The sequence below is a fragment of the Atractosteus spatula genome, chromosome 3, assembly GCF_055471065.1.
Source record: "Atractosteus spatula isolate fAtrSpa1 chromosome 3, fAtrSpa1.hap1, whole genome shotgun sequence".
NCBI classification, from domain to species: domain Eukaryota; kingdom Metazoa; phylum Chordata; class Actinopteri; order Semionotiformes; family Lepisosteidae; genus Atractosteus; species Atractosteus spatula.
In genome coordinates this window covers 56,746,417-56,768,037 of record NC_142708.1, presented here as the reverse complement: position 1 = coordinate 56,768,037, position 21,621 = coordinate 56,746,417, and the positions used below count along the sequence as shown (strand labels likewise).

The following is a 21,621-nucleotide window of genomic DNA, read 5'->3' as shown; positions in this document are numbered from 1 at the left end:
TCATTGCATTACTTATGCCTTTAGAAAAGCCTACTATTGTTATTGCACTCACACAAAAGATAGTAATGCATCTTGTTCTTTAACAATTGAAATAATTGAAACAATTTAAAAAAGGTAAGAAGAATAAAACAAATTGACTTAATGATAGTCTTAAGTCCTATTGTGAAATAATTATTTTTACATAAAAAACACATAAACAAGAAAGGATGAAAGCTAGGCACAAAAGTCTGCTTACAAGACGAACAAATTTAATATTTAGAAAAGCATAAGTTAGGGATCAAATGATAAGTCAAATGATCATACGGCTTATCACTTGCACTTCAAATCTAAAATATTTTAATTTTGTTTCTTTCTCATGTTTATTTTTCCAAGTTTGCGTAAGTTAATTCTACAGACATGTGGATATTGAGACTCTTATGACATTGCGCAATGGTACTTTTGGATACTTGAATGCAGCCATTCTTCTGGTATAGTGCGTGAGCCTTTGGGCTCATGGCTTGTGGATTCAACTCCCTGCTGCAGACACTGCTGTTATACCTTGAGTGAGGTCCCTTAATCCAGATGTTCCAGTCCATCCAGCTGTATAAAAGGAGATCAACATTACTATAAATTAGCCATTAATAAGCTATTTAAAATAAAACAGTAGGTTTCAGGTTTAATCCCAATTTTAAATTCCTGTAAAATGTACGGTTTTATTCAATATATTTTTGACAGACAGGACACATGTAACAGTGAAAGATTGTGTTGCAGGAAGTACAGAGAATGAGTAGTAACTGTTTGAATTTCTTTTTGTCATTTCTGTTCATAGATTATAGCAAATCATCACATGCAATCAATTTCCTTTGCATCTGGTGGGGATCCGGTAAGATTGTATTTGTCACCTTGAGAAGCACAATTGTGTCTTGTATATGTACAGTATTTATTATCAGTCTCCCTTTCGATCAATTTATTTACCTACCTGTGCATTATACAGTATATGTTTTTAATTGCTAACAGTTTAATGGATTTCAGAATGGCTCACACTATACTCTTGTATCTAAAATGCTATAAATCTTTACGGATTTTCCAGAACAAGTTTTTTATTCAGATTTCTTATTACAGGACACAACTGATTATGTTGCATATGTAGCAAAAGACCCTGTTAATCGCAGAGGTAAGGCATTTATTTTACATCAAAATTGGCACTCATTCTATATGATTCATTCTGTGCATTAGGTTATGCAACACTTCAATATAATTAATAACATTGTATTGTAGATAGAAATGTCCCAATAAACATACACATGTGATTTTGTGAACCTGTTCTGTTACATTGTAGGATGACAAAAACATGATCATGTGTTTTGTGAACAAAATCATATTTATCAGTTTGTCAGTTTATAATGCATTTTGTGCACAAAAGTCATTTTGTGGATGAAGTGTAGCATAACATGCCACATCATATGTATCTGCCATGAAAATTCACATCTTTTTTTGATGAAAAGTCTGCTTTCTTTCTGGAGCAGATCAACCTTCATGGCAATTTTACTTTTAATGCACTTTCATCTCCCGTCTGGCAGTGTGCTGAAATACACAGTGATAAATAAAAATGAGTATCCTTGACATACCAAATCCAAACACAAAATTTGTTTTTTACATAATTCAGGGCTGGTCTGGGTCAAGTAAGGTCAAAGTAAGGAATGTTTAGACCACAGTTTGGAAATGTTTTGGGAAAGCTGGACCAACCCATTGTGTTCAGAGCTACATATTATAATATAGCAGGCCTTTGAACAAGCTGGAGTCACCCCCAAAGACATAATTCATATCAACAATTTCAGAAGACATGTTGGTTTTTCGTAGGCTGGCAGCTGAATTGTGGGGTGAACAGCAGTAGGAAATCAATCAGCGTTGTTTACAAAGTAGAGAAGTGAACAAGACTGTGAAAATGTGCTGGTTACTTTGAATCCTAGTTTTAAAATTAACAAAAAGCTTTAGATGAAATGAAAGACTGAGCCTTCATTGGCTATTACTGCTTATGTTCCCTGACAACATGCATTTGGTAACTGTACTTACCAGTCATCAACAAGAATGGCACCAACCACAGCGTTTCTGGTGGCATTGAAGACTTGCATTCCTCATTTAAATTGTGTTTTGGCTCTCCTCACACTAGACATCTATACTGCTCTTTTAAAAGCTCTTTCAAAGAAGTGCCTTTTGAGCACAGCAGTGGCTCTACTCAATCAATTTAATTAGTGCATTATGAACATAAACCTGCATTTAAATGACCAGTAGTGAGAATTGACCTCTATTATCTAAAATGCAATTCATTGTCATTGTAAAGAAGTGAGGTCTAGCCTCTTAAATGACTCATCTAACAAAACTCTCCATCCAGAATGCAGATGTGTACTGAAAATGGTGGCATGTGACACTGACATGACAAGAAAACCAAACAGTGGTTCATCAGGGTGGGATGAGAGGGAATGGTAAAAAAGCCTTCCATTCTAAACAAAACAGAGATTTTAAGGAGGCCTGACTTTAGTTTTAAAGTTTAAACACAGTGATAGATTTGCTCATTATATGGGGCTCACACTTGCTAATCTTGGGAATATTTCCATTTCCTGTCCATGCTGGTGGACTGTTTTAATAAAGTCATATCTGAAAGTCACAACTTAGTGACTTAGTAATATCTGCTTCAGTGGGAGCACTCCAGCCACTCCAACAGGACTCAGACTTTCCTGAGAGGCTTACCATCTGAAAATGCACTAGGCCCAGACTCACCTAGCTTCTAAAATTAAATGCTACACTGAGTTACAAAGCAGTAATTGAAACTAGGAAATGTGGAAAGGAATGATTCAATTTTGCCAACAGACCTATTTTCACAGTACCTTAACACAGACACTGCATGTCCAGTGGAAGATTGGTAGAATCACTAGTTTATTATAATTATATAAGACAAAACAATACACTCACAATTGCATTCAGATAATTCCTTCATAAACACTATCTAAACAATTATGGGTTTTTAATTCAGTTTCTGCCAGTGTTTCCTAACTGTCGTCCTGATTATCACGGGAAATGACATTGTAATAAACACTTCTATGAAGAGTTTTGTCCAGTCAGTTACAGGCAACGTACATGAAAGAGTTGTGAATTCAAAAACTGGTACAGGTTTGATACCAATTACTGTACAACCCTGTACAGGTTGAAAGCATATTTAAACACATCATTGCCTAGGATCAGGATTGGGAACTAGTTATTTAGGCCTAAAGGAAATGACACCTGAAATATATAAAAAAAAACTTTACATGTACTCTAGATGTTTTAATAATACAAATTGCTACATACTTTTTACTGTTTAAGAAAGCAGAGTTTCTGAAAGCAGCCCTTTTATTTTTATAGCTGTTGTAGTGAAATAGCTGTGCTGGCTTCGATACCCCTCTTTTTATTCTGCAGCTTGTCATATTCTGGAATGCTGTGACGGCTTGGCTCAGGATGTCATTAGTACTATTGGACAAGCTTTTGAACTCCGATTTCGGCAATACCTGCAGTGTCCTTCCAAGCTCCCCACACTTCATGACAGGTCAGTGTGGAGGCATACCCCTCTTATTACTTCAGCACACTTTTGATTATTAAGGCATAACACAGTTCATTTGAATTTCTCCCAGTGGCCGGCTAGATTAATTAGATTGTTATAAACATATAGTTAGAAAATATGTACTATTAATGCTTTACTGGAACTTGCTTTCACATTTTTCACATCGAATACATCTTAATAAGACCTAAATTACCATTTCAAGGTCCTTTTGTTTCTAATGCATTTCAGATAGTTATACAATTAAATATAAAATGAATACCATATTATATTCTTTTGTTGTACCCTGTAATATACAGTACATGTATATCAACAAAATGTGGTGTTATATATGAAAGCTTTGTATTTTTGTTATAAAATAGGTGTTTTATTTTATCTGAATGGTAGTATCTAATGTGTAACTTAAAGACGTGAGACTGCTAATATTTTTTTTTTACTCTATTGATTTTGTATGTTGATCGGGAACAGTAAGATGTTCGCTCACCACTGATAACGTTGGCCTTTTCTTATTTGAAACCTTTTTATGTTTTCAGAGAGGCAGTAAAAGGTTGCCTTTTACACATAGGTAAATTTAACAAATTACATTTCTGCAAGGTCTGTTTCTAAAAGAGGAACATGACTCAGGCTTTATGTTTTACTATAACACAGGATGTTGAATGTGGAAGAGTCCCTGTGGACTGAAGAAGAAGAGGAAATGGCTGAGCATCCGTATTACAACAATATACCAGGGAAGATGCCTCCTCCGGGAGGATTCATTGACGTTAGACTGAAGAACCAGACATCCGGCCCAGCAGATGGCTCTCAGGTGTGTTCTTCAATCATGTTTCTCCAAAAAACCTAATTGCTTTCTGAGCAACAGGCCAACACAAGTTGAGAAACTGATACATTTGAACTTTGCTAATGTTGTTGATCAGACGGAACACCCCACTGCTGTGTAGCTGTTACATTCAGGAAACTGAAAAGAGAATATGTCCTGTAACAATGTTCACCAGCACTCTGCAATGGCCCTACATTCAGAATCATTCGGAATGATTTGAGCACATGTAGTGTTGTGCATCCCCCCTCTCTGTTAGTCCATGGGACAAGAAGGTTTTTCTGCTTCATTTCTATTCGCTGTTTTTCCAGTGTTGTTGAGAAAGCGTTTCCTTATAGTCTGAATGAGGTAACTATGATGAACAGTTTTGGTCTGGGTAGCTAAATTTCTCTGCACAAAACAAATCATGCATACAAGTTCAAACTACGGCAAATCACTTTTTAACGATGAGTCTTCCTTCAAAGTGCTGCCATTGGTGCGGGAGGGGTCCTTCGACAAGTGCTTTCACCTTTTAATGTTTTTAATGAGGTCTTCTCTTAAAGGTATTCTGATTACTTTCTTCATAGCCTAACACAGCAGCTGGAATAGACCAAACATACTACCAAGGAAGACACTATGGGGAAAATCAGAACGAGGACAAGAAACCTGCTCCAGTCCGGCAAGGTAAGATCCTTTTCTCAGTTATGGCAAAAGCAATTCACACGAGAGACGATAGATGCTGCACACCCAGCAAGACTGCAGCATTGGGCCAAGTTAATAGCCTCTTTTAAAACCTTTTTGTATTTCTGGGAGCACAAGACAAAACAATCCAACAAACAACAAAAAACGCGCATTCAATGAATCCGAGTTCAGGCACTAAAAGAGACAATGGAAGTTAATCTTGACCTAATTTTGACAACTGACCACAGGGTTTTTCACATTGAGAAGGTGGTGTCAGCATTCTTTCTCCGGCTGCATAGATGTCCCCCAGGCAATCTGGTTTTCTCCCATTTTTGAAAGACCTGCTGACTCAATTAACTGGGGTCTCTATACTCCTTCTGTGTGCGCCCCTTTGATGGAAAGGAATCCAGGGGATCTGCGGCCTTATATTGGACTAAGTGTCTAATGACAATGGATGGACCAGGACTGCCTGGGAAGAGCACAGCTGAATTTTAGGGTTTTGTGAGAATGCTGTTCAATCAGATGGTATGCATAAGCCATAATTCTTTTTTTTTCTTTTATCTAGGATCCAGTGATATATATGGTCAACCTGAAGGAAAACCTCAATTACCAAAAACTGGGGATGTCCCGACCTATGTTAACACTCAGCACATAGATGCTCAGGTCCTGGCAGCCCTGCAGGCAGACTCTGACACTGTGATCAATGGAGCAGCAGGGGTTGCCAAAGATAGTCCTAGGAAAGACATATTTGATATGAGTAAGTAAAGTTAAACCATCTAATTAAGCTTGCAAGAAATAATTAGAGCAGTGACAAAATAATTGTCCAATCTAGATCTTTTTTATGCTTAATTGTACCTTTTCTCATTTCAGTACAAAAGATTAAGACTTCTTAAGATTCCCCATTGCATTAGCAGGAGGCACTGTTCCTTTAACAGAAGTGTAATAAAAGGTTTAATTTAGGAACTGTCAGCCTTGAGTGGTATAATCAGGCTGTCAACTAGAAACAATGCCAGAGTTCAGAGTTTTCAATGTATGCAGTGTGGTTTGTGAGTTCAGACATTTTCAAAAAATGCATGCACCCTAAGCTCTTGTGAAAGGTGTACAGTATATGAAATGAGAATCATGGGAAATGTTCTCTCTTTTGAATCTAAAAGTGAAATAAAAACTGTTGATTTAGTTTTTGGTATTAATTTAACATGGAAGCTATTGAGCATTCAGAAGTTATCATTAAAGGTGGTAAAACCGTAGAAAAGATTTTTGGATTCACTTCTGTGCAGTTGTCTAGAAACAGGTGTCACGCAGCGCCCTCTAGTGGTGAGATTCGCACTCAACACCTTGCTCTTTTTTTTATCTTTCAGAAGCAAATATCTGTAGGATTGGTGAATAACATAATTTTGGGGGGCATTCATTAGGGATGCACACTTTCATTTCTCTTGTTAGGCCTGGCTTTGGAACCACTAGTGCAAACTGTTGTGTCAGTTTAACATTTCTGCTTCTCAACACTGCATATCACTGTATCCATCTGTCAATTTTCAATCCACCGTGACCCTCTCTGTGACTCTGCAGGTTGTCTTAGCAAGGAACAGGTGTAAGGCAGGGTATGCCAAAACATACCACGCCAGTCCCTTGCTGGGCACACACACAGACAAAAACACACACTCACACCAGGGCCAACTTTCGCAGAAGTCAATTAACCTACCACAGTCTTTGAACTGTTAGAGAACACCGGAGAAGCCAGAGGAAACCTGCATCAACACAGGGAGAACATACAAATGCCACACAGCTAGTATTTCAGGTCAGGAATTTAACCCAGGACCCCAGCTATGTGAGGCAGCAATGCTAACAACTATGTAGCTATGCCACCCACATCACTGTATGTGGATGAGTTTTCATAAAGAAAATGTTTCCTAATTTCCGGCTCTTCTGCTAGGTATTTTTGAGGATTTTGTTGATCTTTCAGGGCATACACTTAATTGAGACCAAGAGTGAGAGAAAGCACCAGAAAACATGCATTACAGCTTCAATCTACAATTACAAACACCCCTAGCAGTACCAGCAGTTCAGTTGTCCAGTAATATACAGCCTTCACAATTTAACATAAGCATGCAAGACAGAGCCTACATCAGGACCATCAGAGCCATCTAGTGGAATGCTTTCGCACTAGACTCCAGGTTTTAAAATTCACATTCTGCCTGAATATCTGGCCTTGGAAATCTGCCAGTGTCAGTACCTTATTTTCCTTCCCCTGGATTGGTGCTTTTATGTTTCCTGCAGAGCCCTTTGAAGATGCCATCCGGAATCAGGGCCAAGGCCCTGTTTTAAACAAGGCCGCCTCCGTGGACAACTCAAGCCCCCTCCTGGTCAGAGCAACAGCCTTCAACGTGAATGAAGAGCTGAGCTCACAGCTGTGGTACCACAGAGAAATGAGCAGGAAGGAAGCAGAGCAGCTGTTGAAGGTGGATGGAGACTTCCTGGTCCGGAAAAGTACCACAAACCCTGGTTCCTATGTCCTGACAGGAATGCACAACGGCCAGGCCAAGCACCTTCTTCTGGTAGATCCAGAGGGCACAGTGAGTATTTTTTGGATTTATGTAATATTTTTGAACAACAATTTATGTATATACAGTAAATTTCATTTAATCGGTTAATCTTTTAAGCAGTTTAATTCTAATTTACTGCACTTCTACTTACTCTTTAAACTCTGTAAATGTTCTAATTTATCCACTGTGTATACAGAGAAGATCTTAGATAAAATCATGTTTAGCAAAGGTAAATAAGTTGTGTAATACAATCATTTTAGTAGTTTATTCCTTCATGTTTATTCGGACAGTTTACTGCATTGCCTGTGAGGTTTTCTTTTGTGAATAATATTCTGGTCATGAAGTAAATTTATTACGGCTAAAATGATTATCAATGGAAAAAAAGTTTTTATTAGAGCTATTTTATTACTCACACCCGTATTAATACGTTTCTAAACATTGCTTAAGGTTTGGTAAATCAATTTGAATTTAAAACATTTGCATTTAATACTTCATAAATATAGCTTTGGATGAAACAAAGGTATGTGGAAAATAGAAATTAGGTATACAATTTATCAGAAAAAAACTATCAAGGAAAAAGGAGGGCAATTATCTGGAGATAGTTTTGATTGGAAAATACTTGGTTAATGTTAAGTTTAAACCCTTCATCTTAGATGCTTTCAAAGCATTGAATGTGTAGTGTTTGCTGTATTTTTTAATGTTAATTAACACTTAGTATTAACATTAATGCAAATTATGAATTCAAAAAGGATGTGCTTCTATTGAAAAACCAAGTAAAAAGTAACTTTTTTTCAAAACAATCTTGTATGCCAGCAATTTGTTTCTGTGCATGACTCAAAGGTCACTGTGATATTTCAGTATCTGAAAATAAGTAGTTTTTGTTTATACAAATGTCCTGTCAGATGTTCTGTGGGAAGTAATACAATCTTGTCATACTGTACGTGCATGTCCCACATGTTGGCAGAACGTTCTTCCTCTCATTCACTTGAGTGAGGGGGTAGAGATTGGCAAAGCAGGTTTTGATAGTTTGATAGTTTGAAAGGGTGAAAATGCTGATTTAGCAAGTGTTTACTCTTACCTTTGTATCACAGCAGCCCTCAAGAAACCATAAAACATGAACAAAGCATTAATATCACTGTACTAATATTATATGAATACTATTATAATGCTAATAATAGCCCCACAGAGTGGTGCAGTATTTTGCACTGCAGTCTGATGACGCCAAGTTTCTGGCTTTGATTCTCACCTTTGCCACCTGTATGGGAGGTGTCTGTGCATTCGTCTTATGTAGGTTTATGTTTGCTGTTGCAGTTTCTAACCAACTCCTAAAAACATGCAAGTGAAAAGTGACCAGCTACTCTAAAATGCTACCCTGCCCTGGGATTGATCCCGGGTTGCCATTAGCCCAACCAGAAATGCCAATAATGGCATGATATGTCATATCCTGATGGTTTCTGGAACGCAACAGGCAACCGCCATTTAATGTGACCCAACTGTATATTTGGTTTATTTTTTTCTTACAAATAGTGGTGCTGTAATTATTCAAGTGAGTTTTATTTAAACATTTTCTACTCGCAGCTAAGATTTTATGTGTTAAACAAATAAGCCAAGGAATGTAGATGTAATAAACAAGGGTGTTTGATGCATTGACATATGCGATGCTGTGATGCTAAAAACGCAGTTTTGGGAGTTTACTAACAAATAGTAGGACACACTGTTCATTCACTCAGCCACCTGAGCTGCTTGATCTCTTTCTTGCCACGAGGTCTTGAGCGCATATTAAAAATAACTCCACCAGTAAACTACATGGGATTCTAACATAGTGGTTAGTGTTCTGGAAAGATATACAGAACCAATAAAGGTACATTTCCTGAGCTGCGAATACTACTGTATATGTAGTGTGAGAGGAGTGGGCATGGGGACAGTGTTGCCCATGCCTTTTGATTCTAGTGCCTGGCTTACTAAGACAATTTCTATTTGCAATAATACAGATGTGCTTAATTGTACCTAAAGAGTGAATGTTAATTTAATCACAAGGATTTAAGGGTGATATATTAAACAACACACACACCCCCCTCCATTTAGACTTCTTTCCTAAGAAAAAGAAATTCCTTTTGCTTTCAAAACACCAGCCTTGGAAAAATGTCCCTTGTTTTGTGTTGGTTTTTTTTAAAGACAGAAGGGATATCTGTTACGAGATCCCTGAAAGACATAAGTCATGGCAGCTTAGCTACGGCTCATCTCTGTGATATTAGCATCTTGTAAAAACATAGAACTTCCAGGGCAGACACAATCACACGTCCACAACAGAACTATGAGAAAATAAAGAGATCAGTTGTTTAGTGGATTTGATGTGGTTATGAATAAAACGATCCTATATATTTTAACAATAAAAAAAGTTCTTTATATTTATATAGTGCTTATATGCTTTATATGTGCTTTTCCTTCCAAAGGATCACATAGTGCTTTACAAATAGGATGGGGACTCACATCATCACCACTGAAGTGCAGCACCCATCTGGGTGATTCTTGGCAGCCAGCCATTATGTTTCTCACTATACAGAGGATCAGACAGCAAATTAGCCAGGACACTGGGGTTAATTGCAAATTGCAAATTGAAATAAGAAATACAGTCATTTCTTGTAAGTCGTGTTATAAGCAACTCTCTGTCTTTTTCTTTTTTGAAGGTACGGACTAAAGATCATGTATTTGACAGCATAAGTCACCTAATTAGCCATCACCGTGACAACAACTTGCCAATAGTCTCTGCTGGAAGTGAACTCTGTCTTAAACAGCCAGTAGCAAGAAAACAGTGACCAGTACTGTAGCTGGATGGGGGTAAATTCTTTCTAACCCTGGAAATGTGCAGACAAAGAAGAAAAAAGAGAAGATGGCTTAGGAAGACCGTGTCTTTTACGCGCTATCCGGATTCCAGAAAGGAAGATGTTAATCCAATACACAGAATTTATAGAACTGTGATTATTTTATTGTGATTATTGAAAATATATATTTTTCAAGACAAGAAGACATATAGGTTTAATGAATAGACATTGATTTGGTGTTGTTTAAAAATTGAAACTTGTTAAAATGTTTAGATTAACTGACCTCACTGAGGCAAAGAAAAAGTAATTTAGAATAACATGAAGTTCTAGATTTGTCTGACAAGCACAACCAGATTTACATATTTGTTGGTTAACGTTGGACGAAAACAAATGTAAAAAAGCAGCTAGTGTTTTAAAAACTTTAAACAACAAAAATATTTAATACATGCAGCTAAAGTAACAGTTAATTTGATAACAGCTTCAAATTACTGTTAATTCTGCTTTAAAATACTTTTTAAATCACAAAATATTTTAACTTCTCCATATACTTTACTCAGTACTCTGGACTTGTTTAAAAATGCAAAATGCTGCAAAATTACTAGAGAGTACGCACATCTGTCACTGAAGTCGCATGACTTGAAAATAGTTTTTGTGGTAATTGTTTGTAGTCTTTTAACCCTTTGAGAGGTGTTTGTGTATGCACATTGTGTAAAATGTTAATGTTTTCTCTCAGTCTGGCTCCGTCTCAAATTTTCTTTGAACCTGTATATTTTCTTAATTCAATTAACAATTAATGTACATTAATTAGGATGTTAATCACCCAGAATGTGTTGATAGCAAAAACAAAACAATACCTGTTTCAGAGGAAGATGAACTGCAATGTACAAAATAAAAGACTGTTAAAGAAAAGAAAGTTTTTATGTTCTACACAGTTTATATGATTGTTTCAGGATGTTTTCGACAAGAGTCTTTCCTAAGCCATAAAGAAGGAAAGATCAGAGCAGTTCATTTATTGTTATTCTAAAGATTCTGTACATGATGTGATGATGTTAGAATAGAATGTTTATTCCAAGACCTTACAAAGTGCCCAGTTCGAAGATCAGATCCATTTTCTTTGTTGAAAGCTCTTAAGCACCAACACTGAATTACTTCACAGATGGTAAAGTCTTTAGCAATGTGCTTGTAGCTACTGAAGTATCAGGCATCTGTAAATTCTTTGAAGCAGTACACTATTTTCGTTTGTACGGGGTACAGTTGCATTTTTCTGGTGGTAATGCAATTACTCCTTTGGATGTGCATGAACTGGGGTGGTGGTTGATGACTGATGATTTAGAAACTCTGTTCTCTGTGTGTGTATTAGCATATTTGCACATGGCACATTTAAGGCTATTACAATGAAAAGTGCCTTTATATCACTGTAAAACAAGTCCTCTTAGCTTCTTGTCTTTTCTATGTGAAAGTATGTCAGTGCTGTGGGAAAAAAGCATCCTGCAGACAAAAGAAACATGGACTGATCTTTAAACTAGGTACTTTGGAACATCTTCAGATATACAATCTACTCTTTATAAATACAATCTATTATGACACCATCAAAGGATCATGTACAGAATTTCTGAACAACAGGATTGCTGCACTAACTTTACCTTTCCTTCTATACAGCCGAAGATTTTTTGATAAATTATTTTTGATTATTTAAACTGGGTGTACCACATAGAAACTTTCTTTTCCTTTGCAGCACATAATATATCCCAGGGTAGACGCTGATAGAAGAGCCACACTTTTTTCATATTTGTTCTGCATATTCACTTCACTCAAGGGGTTAAATAATTGAAGCAACATGATTTAACTTACATCTGCTTTCAAAATAGGATTTATTGTTATTAAATACCAACATTCATTGTTTAAATCAAATATACATATATAATGATTTTTGTTAATTATGTATATCTGGGTAAGTCACGTTTCATGGTCTTTGTATAACATTCTATAGACATCTATATCTGGGTATATATTTTCTGTAGAGCACTCTGCCTGGCCATCCGTTAATCTGAAGCAATTTGATTTGTGCCAAATGAGACTGAGAGTAAAATTATTCAATATAAACAAAATTATGCTTTATTGGTTGTATCCACTGCTTACAGCATTCTTTCTAGGGCAAGACTTAAGCTGAATACCACTATACAAACATGCAAATTTTAATGTAAGTGGCAGGTTCAATTTGTTTTTTATTTATATAAAAAGCTTTCAATAGATAACTACAGTATAGTATTTTCTGTAAAGGTAGAGGCTCATCTATGGAAAAAGACAAACTCAACAGAAAGTCTATTGCATTTTTTAGGAATAATAAAACTGTAAGCTGACTTGGTCAATGAAAGATGTTGTCAAGCTATGCCTGCAAGCTTGTCTTTTCTCACTACTGCATTTTTACAAACATTCTTTGTTGCATACAGGAGAAGGTATTAAAGAGCTGCTGAAGGAAATCTTTTACTTGTGCAATATGAAATGAGCTGGGATTATGATTAAAGACAGTGATGATGCTGCATTTGCCCCAGCTCAAGTGCTGCCCAAATAAAGGCTATTACCTCAGTTGTTACAAAGTGAAACCTTTCACTTGAGAATAGAGTCATTAAAACAACATTACGGGAGCTTGTTTTTCCTTTTTGTAGTGTTATGGATTGTTGATGGAAAGATAAATATATTACTATCTTCAATGACTACAATTTCATTCCGCATTTAATGTCTCTTTTGTGGGTATTTGTTTTTTGAGCCTTTCATATGCAAAGGTAAGAGGAGGGTTTGTTGTTACCTTTAATACTGCACCTTTGAACTTTAAAATGGCAGCTCATTAGCTATAACTGGACACAAATTGATGTTATAAGGATTATTTCAGATGGGGCTAACATCATTTGTGGATGATGGAAACCAATGCCAAACTTAGCTGGGATTTCCTTCTGACAGTAAAAGCAGTTAATTTGGCGCAAGTACTTGACTTGATTTTTTTGCATTTGAAAATCAGCTGCCCTCTATTTGCAAGACAAGGTCTCAAATGTAATTATGTGTTTTTTTAACAAATAGATAATGCCAGTTTTCTATGTTATCAAAAAACGTGCCTTTTCTATGTACTTACAGTGTTCATTCTAATTAATACCATGGCAAACCCTTAAGTGGAGTTCAGTCATGGGCGTTTTTCTTTATTTGAGGTAGTTTATTCAGTGCTAAAATGTTACAGCATGAGATTCAGCAGTCACTTCTCTTTCTTCTTAGTTTTCTATACTGAAATTGAATGATGCTACAATGAAATCACACTCAAGGGGTTTTGGAATAAAGGGTAACAAAATGTAATTTCCTGAAGATGTTTACAGATTTGATCCTTGATTATATGAATTACCATAACTCTGTATGACTGTTGGCAATAAAACAGCAAATGTGTCATTTTTCTGCTGCATTTCTGTGTGTTTTCATTAAATGTTTGCATGTCCAAACTACTCCAAGTTTTCCACAAATTCCAAGTTTCAAAAACAAAACCTTTAATTTCTGCTGTTCTTAATCTCTTTTGGACCACACCTACTAAATAAGTGGCACAAGATTTTGAATACTGACAATTCAGCTAACCACGAAGATCACAAATAATCTAAATGTGACAAGGCCTGGGTAGAATGCATGGCGGATATACGAAGTGACAAGATCACAGATTTTAAATGGACAATGTTCAGTGTTTTTGCTTCATATTTTGTTTTACAGAGAAATTGAAATATCTGGAATACTGTAGGAGAATTTCACCAGCAATTCATTTGAATGTCTATCAATGCCTATCAATCTTTATGGAAATCTTTTGTGCAGGAAACATTCCATTAGGTCAGAAAATCACCAATACAGCTTCCTTTTAGTTCCATGGTCATGGAGTCTATAATAAGGAGCATTATAATAGTCTATAATTGTGGATTATTGAAAAAAAAGTAATAACATCACTTAGAACAGCTAGCATTCTTGGAGATAATGCAGTATCATGATCATATCAATTATCATTATTTGTTGTCTTATTAAGCTTTTTCTTTGGGTTATAGAATTCATTACTGCTATAGTGTAAACTATTGCAACACTCAGACAACATCTAGACAGACCCCTTTGCAGTCCAGTGACAACAGTGATAACAGACAGACTGTAATTAAAACACATTCTAAATACTTAAAGCAAAAGGTTGTTCTCTATGACATGATGGGGCAAGGAGGTTCATGTTAAGTGTATTTATGTTGACATTTCAAATGTGTATGTTGCATGTAACCACAGTCATTCAATTTCTTCTTTCGTTGTCAATTCTATATCAGACTGTTGACTTCATTCCTTTTGATTTCTATAGTGATTTAACAGCACTAATTAAGCTACCATCAATTAAGCAACAGCCGTTATACAACTGCTCTAATTTGCTGGCCTTAAATTTACCAATTAAATTGCACATAAGAATTTTGGCTTGAGAATGATATTTTTAGAATAAAGACAAATAACTTAGATTGTTTTCATTGTCCACAGGCATTGTTTTATTTGGTTGATTGGAAAGTACTGAGTGTATCCATAATTTCTAATTATGTTTTCTGTACACTAGAATACCATAAACACTTTTGGCAATTTAAAAGATTATTCATTAGAAATTTTGTAGAGTAAGGGTTACAAATGACTCTTGTTGGTGCGTAGGATAATAAAAAATATTTAAAAAGCCAGTGCGTTTAACATGTGTTTTTATAAGTACATTGCTTGATTGCACTGTTAGCCTTAACAAACACATTAATGGCTTTAAATAGATATTAATAAAGAAATTACTACTCTAGCTTCTGAACATAGCCCTTAACGTAAATCATAGGAAACAGGTATTACAAAAAACTACAAATACTGTCTTCTGAAAGATAGAACTGATCTGCATTAAAGGATCATTCATTTTTATGGTTTAAAAAAACAGCAAAAACACTATAAAAACTAGTCAGTTCTAACTAATAAGTCCCCTTCCTAGAGCTTTTTAATTGCTTCATGCAGTTCTAACATATAGTATATATATATACAAACTAGCTTATTACATATACTGTAGTTATATACAGTAAATATACTGTATGTAAAATGTACTGTAGTGATTACTCTTCAGTTATATCACTTACTATTCTATCTACAATGTGTCTTATCATACACTTTCATTGTGTTATATTTAACACAATTGAGTCTAAGAATAATTTTCTCTTTAGTATGTTGCAGTTCTAGGCTTTCCCATCACATAATGAACCAAGATTCTTCTATGTACTCATACATAAAACAAGGTAATAGAATTTAATTACAATAAAATATCTGTGATGAGACCTACAGTAACCCCCAACTCACCAAACATTCTGAATGTATGAATGGAAAAATGTAGTTTTGATTATTCCCAATAATAATAGAATAGAAAATGGTTGCAACATTTTTCAAGTTGTGCAGTAACTTAAAGGTATGTAGGTATGTAAAACAATTGTATTTTTTAACTTAAACATACTTAAACCAAAGTTTGCACCACAGTAAAAAACTTTAGGTAGTCTTGTCACAGGGATTTGTTAAATGTGTTGTCTCACCAAAGGGATATAGCTTTCAACACTTTGCTTAATCATTGCAATAATTTTACAAGTCATATCTGGCCATGAAAAATGCAAATACACAAACTGTTTAAAAGGTACAATTTTTATAAATTCTACTAACTGGCAGCTGTGTTCACTAGAATATTTCATTGTGGTAAATGCTTATAAGAACTTCTTATGTGAAAGAGGGTTTCTAAGTAACCACATGAACTACTATATTACTATATTTATTATTAATAATAATAAATTAGGATATTTACATTTATCTTAATAAAGGCAGAAAACTTTGCAAGGACATATAACATTGTTTCTAATGGTGGAAGCTACAGTTCCAGTAGAACAGTAATATGAAAGGTCCAAATTTCAGCCTTTTGTTGAAGGTATGCAAGGTTATATACAAAATCACAAAGCATTTCATTCTTAAACCTTTTATGATATACACCGATTTTGTGATTTGGAATTTCTACCCAAAACTTACAAGCTATGATATAAGTAAATTCTGGATTACATGGGTCTTTCTTGTTGAAACCCTAACCCTAACTATAAAATCTTTACTTCCTAAAGTAAGTACTTATTTACATACAGTATACAGTATACTGCATGATACCGATCGAAAATAAATCTCTCTCCATATTAAATGGCAGGCCTGCCTTTCTCCTGCCTCATGAGCAAACTGCCAAGCAAAGTAGCAGTGACTACATCACGAATCATCGATATTACCCGTTTTACAATGTACCCAGTGACCTCTCACCAATTACACACACAATACAGTCATGGCAATGTGCATAATACTGTAGAATACACCTTTAAGGCACTCTCAGAGATGAGCAGTACCCACCACCTGCTGAATAACAAGAAAAACAACTTTCCTGATGTCACTTATTGGCAGAATTAAGTTTGTGTTATTGGAGTTTTTAAGCCTCTCATTTATATCCTCAGCAGTTTTATCTCCACTTCTGTTTGGAACAATACGATGTCCTTTGTATTCTCTGTATTTGCAGAGAATTCTTGCATAAACTAAAGCATAAAGGAGGACTAGATCTTCCAAAGTTCAAGCTTGACTATTAGTTTATCAACGTACAGTACACTGTGGTTGACACTGGCAACCTTCAGGCTGCTCATTGGATTTATCTGAATGGCTCTGTCTAGAAGATGGTTCTTGTAAACAATACTCCCGGTCTGTTCTGTTACATGGTGCTCTTCCATTGTGTGTATGCCAACCATTATGCCAACACAGATGATATATATCGGTAACAATTTTGACTCTTTTGAACAGCTTACAAAAAAAGCTGGATTGCAACATATACTTTCGATCATGATGATTAATTTCATAAGCTCATTTGTCAATTCCATTCTAACACTTAACTCTTCACCGAAATGTGATCTGTACCTAAAGCTGATATGGGACCAAAATAGTGGATCTGACATCTTTAAGTACATTCCTCCTACCTCGATTTTCCATATTCTAGACTGTTTAGTTCTAGATCAGCTAAGTGTGCTGGTCTTCCCTTTTTTTGACACTTTTTTTTTTGTTGCCTCCTTTGGAGTTGCACCCAAAGGAGTTGGTCTGTCTAAAACGCAATGCAGCCTATTAGCTGGATGTTACATTTTATACTGGTGGAAGCATGCTGCCCCCTCATTTGAATGTCCACCTTATTAGGTTATCTTGTGTGTCTAAACTGAACCTTACAGAAGGTAGCAGGCCTTCCTATCTTGTTTTGATTCCCCCGCACTCTCCTGACCTTCTAGATGCACAGCATGGTATGCCTTGTTTCCGTTACTCTCTTCCTTTCTCTTTAGTCCTTTTTTATGCAAACTTATTTGTATCAATGCAATTGCATTTTGTGTTTTTATCCCATATACGGCACTTTTCAAAACTTAAATGAAAGAACAAAATTTGTAAAAAGGCCAAAAAGGAAATATAAAACAATGGAGATCGTGTTTGGTTATTGGTAACCATCGATCTTAAGATTGCACAATATTTACACAGTTCGTACCAAAAAGGCCTTTCAGAAATGGCGCAGAGCAAAAGAAAGTAAATTGTAGACAATTGTGAAGGCTTATGAATAGAACAAATTTTCTCATTTATGCACAGTCATTGAGTCTGTCAATTACAGATCGTAACCACACCCTTAAAAAAATCACAGCCATGGTTATAAACCTAATAATACTTAACACAATTAAATGCCCACTGTTGTCATTCCAATGTCTAATTTCCCATTGTGTCATTGTTTGTCAAAATGTCACAAACAGCAATCAAATCAGACAAGCCAAGGCTATTTTCTTGTTAGAATTCTCACAAGTATTAAGGCTTGACATTATAGGTCTTCCTCCTTTGGTTTTGCCAGCACAAGTGTGCTATTAAAGTTTAATAATCCCAAAAATGAAAGGGCAAAACGTGTCAGCATTCATTACCATTTTGTGAAGGGTGGGGTTTTGTCATCGAAGGTCCCACAGTAATTTCAGGACTTTCCCCATCTGGTATCCTTTGGCAATGGCTGCTGCTGGACTTGCTCCTGCTGTTGTCAGGCGTGGGCTGTATGGGGAGGTTCTTGGCTGCTTTGCTTCGAATTAGGCAGCCACACACTAAGCGGAAGAAAGCACGCCGCATTTCCTTACTTGCCAGTGTGTAGATGATGGGATTCATGGCTGAATTCAGCACGGCCACAGCAATAAACCAGTCGGCTTTGTACAATATGGAGCACTGCTTATGCTCACAAGCAACATCAATCAGCAGCAGAACAAACAGCGGAGTCCAGCAGGCAATGAAGACTCCAACAACAATGATAACTGTTCGCAACAGGGCCATAGACCGTTCCGAATTGCTGTGCTTAGTGACTTTCTGACTGCTAGATTTGACCAAAGTGTAAATGCGGGCATATAGTATAGCAATGGCAACCAAAAGTGCCATGAAGATGATGATGCAGAAAGCGACGTATTTCTTGCTATAAAGAGGTAAGACGGTGGAACAATCAGGCAGGTTGTCAGTGCAGTTCCAGCCAAGGATAGGCAAGGCACCCAATGAGACGGCAATCAGCCAACAGGCACCAATCAGGAGAAACACTCTGTATTTCTTATTGGCATCATAAGGCCTCATTTTAATCATGGTCATGTGCCTTTCAATGGCAATGGCCAGTAAACTTAACGTGGAAGCCCCCAGTGCCACAAACATGCTTCCTTCCCGCACAAACCACACCGTTAAAGATAGACTAAGCGTCTTTTTTCCGGACATGAGTATGTTAGTTATGTAGGCAATTCCAGCCAGTAGATCACAAAGTGCTAGATTGCCAATGAAGAAGTACATGCGGTTGTGGAACCTGTGGTTTTTCCATATTGCAATTAACACCATTAGATTCTCCAGGACTATGAAACTGCATATTACCAGGAAAGCAATGCTTGTTGAGCCCATTCCTTCAGTTCTCTCCTCACGGTTTTCAAGCTTCCCTACGTAGTTATAATGCTGAACAAGAATTTCGTTCCTGTATTCTGAATTCATCTCCATAGCTGCAGCAGGGGGCAGTAGGGGAGAAGGCATCTTTGTTTCAAGTTAATTCCTTGTTGAAGCCGATAGAACTAAGCAGTTGCATCTCCCTTCTACAGAGCTGATGTCTGGAGTTGCATGCAGTCCCTTGCTACCGTATTTCCAGATCTGTGAAAGAAAAGGTGACATTATTCACCGTTTAGAGAAGTTTCGCTCTAAGGATGTAACAAAAGCCAACTGATACTGTAGGTGCAGCAGGCGAACGTTATGCGTGTCAAACAAATTAAATGAAGGGTGGCGTCTATTTTATAACGCAAGTACATACATGTTTTATAGCAGAAGAGCTTTCACTTTGCAAACATGATGGAAAGTTTTCTTTTAAAGCTTGAAGGTATAGTACCACTTTTATTTTACAAATACGGGGATGCATAAGCAGCACGATTCTGCCCGTGATATTCGGGGTGTGGGGGGGACGCTTCATGCTGAGGTATGGTTACTCTTTTCGAATCTTTAAAAGTAATTTTCAAGAATCTTCAAGCTTTCATGTTATTGGAACAATTAACTATCAAAGGAAATCGCAACCACAGATGCGATACGTAAAGATACTATTGGAAAAAAAGAAGTTTGCCGTTTGTAAATGAAAAGAGCATCGACAATATAATCACAACAGCAGCAACGCCACCTCCAAAACTAGCACTGCTATTATTATTAAATATTATAACAATGATAATAATAATCTTTACTCATATTGCCTACTTATTTTATGGACACAGCCCTAAAAACCAAAGTAGCCTGTTTGTATTGCAAAAAATAAAGTAAAAAATAGTATCAATAAATAGCTAGAATTGCAGTTTTCAACATACGTCTGCTTACCAAACCCCATTTATATTTTCATGGCTACAATTTTTGTGGCTCATTATAGACCTATAAAGTTTTACACAAATATATTACCACTAATACATATTGTACCGTTGCGTTACAATATCATACCGTTAATTATAAACCTGACAAATCGTTAGCTTTATAAATATAAATCGTCCTATTTTAAATTGTCCTTCCTTCCAAACATTAAAATGTAATTAGGTACCCCTTAATATAAGGAAAATTTATATCAAATAGTTCAGATATCCGACACACCATCACGTATATTCATTATTGATTTTTCTAAAGGATGAAGGCAATGATTTCAATTACAAAATGACCACATGTGAATACAGAATAACAGAACAAAAATATTTATATTGATCTCTTCTGCTTCTTCCTGTTATTGTGTTGTAAAGTCAAAGCATTATTTGAACTTTTATTGTCCCTTGATCGAATACTTACTTGATTGTCTTGGATTTCATATACCAGACTTACTTACTCAGTTGGTTTTACACTCCCAGATTGTATGGTCTTCCCATTTGAAATCTTGTTTATAAAATCCGTGTTTCATCACATAAATTACGGAGGCAAGTTTCTTCCTAATGGCAAAGTCTGAATTCCTCGAAATTACTTTTACTCTAAGCTCACATCCCCCTATGTGGTGTAGTTCAGCTAAAGTACTTTAAAAATACGCATCTACAGTGTATTTGCAGCACTGCTAAATCGCCTTCTGCTTCAATGAAAGGATCCACAGAAACTTTCTGAAAGTTAATCGCCTCCCAATATTCCCATATGAAATGACTAACACGCCTTTGTTATGACGTCTAAGGGTGTGTTAAATTTATCCTGCAGGGGGTATTGAAAAGCAGAAGTCAAACTATAAGAGTAGTTCCTAGTATACAGTATCAACACTTTTAAATAGGGGATTTCCACTTGGAAGGTTTATATCTACTTTTTTTAGACAGTTCAGGCTAATGACACTACGCAGTGTCTGATGTATGCTTTTATTTTCTGAATGGCTAGCACCCAAAACTGGACATATTGCAGTGATCATTATAATGATATAATTAAGTATCAAAACAAAGGCTCAAATTCTACTACGCAGAACTTATACAGTACATACAGTATAAGACCTGTAGGATTGCTTTAACGCGCTGTATGAGATAAAGTTTATTATTTTTAATTAAGACGGAAATAATGAAAGTCGCGTAATAATCAAAACTATAGTAAACATTACGTAAATGCAATATAAAAGGGTCAAATCGAATAAATTAACCT

General features: G+C 36.1%; 2 protein-coding genes across 5 annotated transcripts in view; one reads left to right on the top strand and one right to left on the bottom strand.

Moving 5' to 3' along the window:
* shc3 (SHC (Src homology 2 domain containing) transforming protein 3) overlaps window positions 1-13,844 on the top strand; it is a 43,527-nt gene extending 29,683 nt beyond the window's left edge. For all 3 annotated transcript variants that reach the window (XM_088909970.1, XM_088909969.1, XM_088909971.1), the window contains 8 exons: window positions 809-862; window positions 1,102-1,153; window positions 3,433-3,559; window positions 4,220-4,376; window positions 4,952-5,048; window positions 5,611-5,802; window positions 7,320-7,615; window positions 10,273-13,844. In XM_088909970.1, coding sequence (XP_088766096.1) covers window positions 809-862; window positions 1,102-1,153; window positions 3,433-3,559; window positions 4,220-4,376; window positions 4,952-5,048; window positions 5,611-5,802; window positions 7,320-7,615; window positions 10,273-10,401 — 1,104 coding nt within the window. In that variant the 3' untranslated portion in view covers window positions 10,402-13,844. The remainder of the gene's footprint in view (window positions 1-808; window positions 863-1,101; window positions 1,154-3,432; window positions 3,560-4,219; window positions 4,377-4,951; window positions 5,049-5,610; window positions 5,803-7,319; window positions 7,616-10,272) is intronic.
* On the bottom strand, window positions 456-19,533 carry s1pr3b (sphingosine-1-phosphate receptor 3b). Of its 2 annotated transcripts, XM_088909972.1 has the most exons (2): window positions 18,414-19,510; window positions 456-579 (listed from the first exon to the last, which is right to left on the bottom strand). In XM_088909972.1, the coding sequence occupies exons 1-2, from the start codon at window positions 19,498-19,500 to the stop codon at window positions 506-508; spliced, it is 1,161 nt and encodes a 386-aa protein (XP_088766098.1). In that variant the 5' UTR covers window positions 19,501-19,510; the 3' UTR covers window positions 456-505. The 2 variants fall into 2 exon arrangements, with proteins under 2 accessions (XP_088766098.1, XP_088766099.1); XM_088909973.1 differs by lacking the exon at window positions 456-579 and having other exon boundaries at window positions 18,097-19,533.
* Between the last annotated feature and the right edge of the window lie 2,088 nt (window positions 19,534-21,621).